Source organism: Phragmites australis, chromosome 15, assembly GCF_958298935.1.
Source record: "Phragmites australis chromosome 15, lpPhrAust1.1, whole genome shotgun sequence".
NCBI classification, from domain to species: domain Eukaryota; kingdom Viridiplantae; phylum Streptophyta; class Magnoliopsida; order Poales; family Poaceae; genus Phragmites; species Phragmites australis.
Window position 1 is genome coordinate 23,613,815 of NC_084935.1, and position 5,742 is coordinate 23,619,556.

General features: G+C 39.6%; 1 protein-coding gene across 2 annotated transcripts; it reads right to left on the reverse strand.

The window, feature by feature from the left end:
• Positions 1–528: 528 nt before the first annotated feature.
• On the reverse strand, positions 529–5,000 carry LOC133893234 (glycerol-3-phosphate dehydrogenase [NAD(+)], chloroplastic). Of its 2 annotated transcripts, none has more exons than XM_062334210.1 (8): positions 4,525–5,000; positions 3,776–3,881; positions 3,496–3,697; positions 2,866–2,953; positions 1,898–2,045; positions 1,661–1,810; positions 1,423–1,572; positions 529–887 (listed from the first exon to the last, which is right to left on the reverse strand). In XM_062334210.1, the coding sequence occupies exons 1-8, from the start codon at positions 4,926–4,928 to the stop codon at positions 873–875; spliced, it is 1,263 nt and encodes a 420-aa protein (XP_062190194.1). In that variant the 5' UTR covers positions 4,929–5,000; the 3' UTR covers positions 529–872. The 2 variants fall into 2 exon arrangements, with proteins under 2 accessions (XP_062190194.1, XP_062190193.1); XM_062334209.1 differs by lacking the exon at positions 529–887 and adding an exon at positions 894–1,107.
• Positions 5,001–5,742: the final 742 nt, after the last annotated feature.

Here is a 5,742-nt window from a genome sequence, read left to right on the forward strand (position 1 = left end):
GTCTTTTGCTAGTGATCTTTCCAAGATGAGTCTGCCGTGGCCTTCGTCCCTCTGTCGTCTCTCCGTGACTCCATCTCTCCTCATCTCTTTAACACACTCCGATCACTATGCTGGAGTGTCATTCATCTCGAAACGTTTTGGGCCACCAAGTACCGTCATCCGTGTCTATCCAACTTTAGGTCAAACGACGTTGCTAGTTATGGGGAAGCACCCTTCGCTAGTGTTGACCATGTACAAATCCTTGTGTCACCAAAAATCCAATGTTAATGCAAAAATATGATGCATTTGATGTGGCCCTAAGGACATAGAATCCATACTCGCTTGTTTGTTTCTTCCATTATTTTTTATTTTCTTCTCATTTAAGAATACGTATAGTCAAACAATATAAACTTTGATAATTAATATATAATAAATTGTTATGATTTGTCACATAGAAATAGTATTAATAAATTTATTTTGGAAATACTTTCAAATGATTATAGATTAATAACTTTTAATAACAAATGCTTGTATTAAAGACCGTATCGATCATCAAGCGTGAGTATTGTCGTTGGATCACTTGTAACATTACAAGTAAAATGCATGTCATAGTGTTCATCTCCTTCAATGAATACCAGATACTACCCATCTCCATCAGTTAATGCCAACGCTTCCAACCATCTTTTTTTAGAAAGCTTTTGCCGGTGTACAAGAAAGATCGATAAAAAGCTACCAAAATTTGGAACTTGCAAAAGAGCAACACTGAAGTGAAAACAACCTGCCCAGCAGAAAATGTTATTAAACTATAGTGCTCTTATGCATATTTTCATATGGTGGCCCCAAACTACACTTCAAGATAAAAAGAACAAATCATAACTCCGTTCGTATCCTTGTTAGACTTCCTCAACCTGTAAACAAAAATTTAAGATGTTGTCATTCATTACTCATTGGCGTAAGGCTAGTGGCAGTGTTGTTGAAACAAGCAGATAGCAGTTCAGGAACCTTCCTGCCAGCAGAATTGCTGAAAAACCTTCATCGGAGTTTCAGGTAAACTATATTTGCTTCAACTAAAAGCATCGAGTTGAAATGCTGGCTAGTTTGTTTAGTCAAAAGAGCCAATAAGAATGCCTGTTCTCATGATCAAAATATTGTCACTGAAACAACACATGATGAAAGATTGCAGGAGATACTTGATTTGTGTTTTTCTTTTCCTTTTTTTGAGACAACTTGGTTGTTTAGACAATATGCTATATCACCGTTACATTATTGTTAACTAAATGCTAAAGTCAGCTAATTGGAAGAACGAAAATTTCACCTATTTGAAAAGTATTAACGAATTAAAAATTGTGAAGTCATCAGCACAATTTTGCACAACAATTTGACATACAACAAGAATTTCGAGACTGTATTTGAGGAATAAAGTAGTTCATTTGGTAGGCGTACCTGAGGAAGATTCATCAACTCCATAACTGCCTTCTTCGGAGTTAATTCATTATCGATTATCCGTGCTACTGCTGTTAGGACTGGCATTTTGACATTGTACTTCTGAGCCAATGCAATGACAGCCCCAGCAGTTGATACACCTTCAGCAACCTAGAGAGAGAGATGAATGTACTAAATTACAAATCATACAGGTGATATCTTGTGCATAAATTGATGTTGTAGAAGGAATGCTACTCACCTGATTCATAGAACTCATAATTTTATCAAGTTTTTCGCCTGAACCAAGACGTAGTCCCACATTTCTATTCCGTGAAAGATTGACAAAACATGTAAGCATGATGTCACCTGACCCAGACAAACCAGCAAGAGTAGTTGGCTTCGCTCCCATCTTCAATTTAAAAAGTTGATGCCAATGAATGTTGCAAGTTTTCGGTCTTCACAAACAATAAAAATGGAAATTATAAATACTGCAAACCTTTGTAGCCAACCACCGTATTTCTGAACAACCTTGAGCAACAAGGGCGGCCATACAATTATTCCCAAGATGCATACCTTCCACTATACCGGCTGCTATTGCAAGAACATTCTTTAGTGCGCCTGCAATTTCTACTCCTGTAACATCACTGAAGTATCACACGTCACATTCAATTTTTTCCCTAATGTTTACAATAAAAGTTAGAATCAATATAACATATCCCTACTAATTGAACTCCAGAATTGTGTGAAATCCTAGATAGCTAGCATTGGAACAAACATTTATTGATATACATAATGACTTCTGGGTTCAGTGTTTCATAAATATATAAAGTCAGTAAATTTCCACATGTTAGCACAGTAAATTGTGTATAGCCTATTAGTTAGGATGGTTTTAGCTGGAAAAATATTTCTTGTGCAATAAAAATTCCTAAGATGTTGACCCTGAGCCTATTAATGAATAGTGTAGTAGTAACTAACTTCAAATGAGGAAAAGAGTTTCTTATGGTTACCTATTTTACCGAAATATGTAGAACAGACTAATAATAAATTTTAGGTTCGTTAAAAAAAATAGACTACTAAGTCAGTTTCAAATGAAAGTTGAAGAAAAGTCCTTAAGATTTCCTTCCTCACTATTGAGTGATGTTCTTGAATTCAGGCAGTAACACGCTCAGTTTTTTTTTTTTAATAATGGAAGAAAATTATTTCGCTGAATTCAAACTGTGGGACATTTGCTGTGTTTTTTGTAACATACAGAAAGGAGTATTGTAAAAAAATAGGTACACGAATTTGCCGTTTCATTTCATTCACGCCTCTTCCACCTCATCTTCTTTATTGATTTTAGTAATGACAAGTCCATATGCTCCATGCAAACTTTCTCTTGTTTATGCCATGCATTTTTTTTTCATGTTTTGCAGTTGAAGCTTGTCATATCCTCTGTGATGGAGTCTTGGGACAAGGCATTTTTACCTTGATGTGCTTATCCTCAAATTTGGAGAAGCTAAAAGCTGCTGAACAGAACTTGCCAACTTTTTGTCTTTGGAGGCCACCACCATTGCTGCAATTTCAAAGTTGAGTAACCATGAAGCTTCAATCCAAATTAACAGATTACACATTCTTGATAAACAGGAAAAAAGAAACAAAAATCTAGTCACCCAAACATTGTTGAAAACTAGAGGAATAGCTCATGCAATACTGCAATTGTGAGGCTAGATTTCAAAACGCTGTTGTGTTTATTATACGATTATGACATCTATGATTAAAAGTGCAGCTGTATTTGCTGTTTGTTGTTTTTAGAGACTGTAATAAAGTGCAGTTGTATTAACAACTCTAATTAATCTACATTATAATCTGATCCCAACAAAATGAGTGGTGTAAACTCTCTATTTCTCTTGATTAATGAGAGTATGATTTTTTCCCCCTCAGATTGTTCTAATTGTTAGGATTATTGTAGTGTCTTGAATTCCACCAATCCTCTTTCGATATATGGGTCCATGAACAAGTAAAAATAGATTCATGTACAAATAACTTAGCATCAATATAAAAATGCAAAACTATGACATAGCAGGTTAACAATATGAAACAATAATATCAGCAAACCTGTAGGCAATTGGTTCATTAGTTCTACTGCAAAAGATGGTCCTGACAGAACAATAAATGGTTGGCGGGGATTTCCCAGTGCTCGTGGGATGATTTTAGACATTGTCCGAAGGGTGTTGAGTTCCAGCCCTTTGCTAAGTGATATGAATGGCAACTTTGGATCAACATGTGTTGAAATACTTTCAAGAAAGGATGAACTGAACTGCCACAAAAAGTATTAGAGTCAAAAAGGACAAAATCCTTGCAGAAAGCACAATGCTTCATAAAGAATTGTGAATACCTGAACCGGAACAGCATGGAAGCAGAAATCAGCTCCCGCTAAAGCATCAGTAGGACTAGTTGTTGCAACAATATTTTCCGGCAATCTGTGTTCTGGTAAGTACTTGCTGCATCAGAATGACAGAAGATGTAACGCAGGTATACTCATAATATTCTTCCACCCAAATTTAGTTCATCATGGGACACTCTATATAAAAAAAATATCTATACACATGAGCAAAATATTGTATCTGCTAGCATACATGAATTGCAATGTAACATATTCTCAATATATAACAAAATCACCTCCAGATCAACCATGTCGCTAGCAAAATGGCCACTTTGAAGACAAATAATTTCACTTACAGTTACATGTACGCTTGTATTCAAGTCAGTTTAAACCAAATCTGGTATCCATCTACATTCTCATACGTTGGCAAAAATGCACGTCACATATAATTTTCCTAGCACTATGCACATTTGAACTTTCAGGAGCAATATGGATGGGAATGTACGGTCGAAATTGATGTATCATAACAGCTAAATGGTAAAACTAGTTTTTCTCAATCGGAGACCCGTCATTGCCTCATTGGTAACAATAATGAATAATGGGATGATCTTATCGTCTCATGCATGCTGACCAAGACTACAAATTTCGATTGATAGAAATATTATCTTCCTAGATTTGCACGTACGATAGTACGAGAACGTAACAAACTATTTTCCCGCACCGATCAAGAAAGGTTTATAGGAGGTACGATGATTACATACCAATTGACATGGCTGTGGTTGATGGATCGGCAGACGGCCTCGTCCCGGAGCAGCATCGCAACCTCGAGGTCAGACTTCTTGGCCGCCACGTGCGCCGCCATGGCCGTCCCGAACGAGCCCCCTCCGAGGACCACCACCTTGCGCGTGGTCTCGAGGACGTCGCTGCGGTTGCGGCGGCGCCAGGAGCGGGACCACCGAACGAGCTTCTCCCACGCGATGCGCACCGCGCGGCGCCGGTCCTTGCCGCCGCCGCCGCGGCGGGCGGCTTCGTCGCCGGCGCCCTCCTCCTCCAGCTGCGGCGCGGCGCTGGTAGCGCCGGCGAATATGGGCGGCGGGCGGCGGGCTGCGGCGGCGAGGCGGGGACGAGTGGTCGGGGTCGGGGGAAGGAAGGCGGCGGCGGCCATTTTTCGCGGCTTCGTCGGGGAGTGTTTTGTTATCTTATCCGTTCCCGCCTTTCTCAGCTTCGCTCTTTTTTTTTTTTTTGAGAAAACTTTTTTTTCTTCAGCTTCGAGAGTCGTGGTAATTTCTCAAATCATCTCATTTCTGCCCCGCTGCTCCATCCAACCGCTTACTCGTCGCTTCATTCGTCGACTATTTGTCTCTCACACCAGCAAATTCCCAATTACTCCATCGCTCACATCCTAATCCTTTTGCCACTGAAATCACGGCATGTTTCAGTAGACGAGGCTAGGGAGGAGGGGTTTCAACTGTCGCCAGGCTTCGTGCAGCGACAGGGTTATGGTAGGATAAGAAGGGTTATGGTAGGGGTGATGATGAAATAAAAGAGGTTAGTGCAGCGACAGGGGTCAGTCGCGGATGCAGCGCGCCAAGTCATCGCTAGAAATAGGAGGAAGGAAACATAACATGATGAACAATTGAATATGCACTACGTTAGGAAGAAGCGAGAGGAAGAAGAAAAGATCGGCACCATATGACCTGGATACAACAGATGAAAACGATCAATTGAGCAACTAGCCATTTTTAGTCAATGGAAAGATAGCAATATCCTAAGGCTACTCCTAATGCTTAACCTTGGTTTATATCACTACGTGAAAAATAGACAAAAAAGACACTACATAAGTGACGAGTCATAATATGATCCGTCACTTATGATAAAAATAGCGGGTCGTAGTTGTGACCTGTCACTAATGCTAGTCATTGGTGACGGGTGAAAAATTGACCCGTCACCAAGGACGACCCATCACTCACAGGTCATCG

What these genes read in the sequence shown, in the direction of transcription:
- LOC133893234 (XM_062334209.1), bottom strand. Translation starts at nt 4,928, where the DNA reads ATGGCCGCCGCCGCCTTCCTTCCCCCGACCCCGACCACTCGTCCCCGC. An exon ending in TTGAGGATAAGCACATCAAG is followed by an intron (nt 2,046 to 2,865) that starts GTAAAAATGCCT and finishes GTGATACTTCAG; the next exon opens with TGATGTTACAGGAGTAGAAA. An exon ending in TTATGAGTTCTATGAATCAG is followed by an intron (nt 1,573 to 1,660) that starts GTGAGTAGCATT and finishes CTCTCTCTCTAG; the next exon opens with GTTGCTGAAGGTGTATCAAC.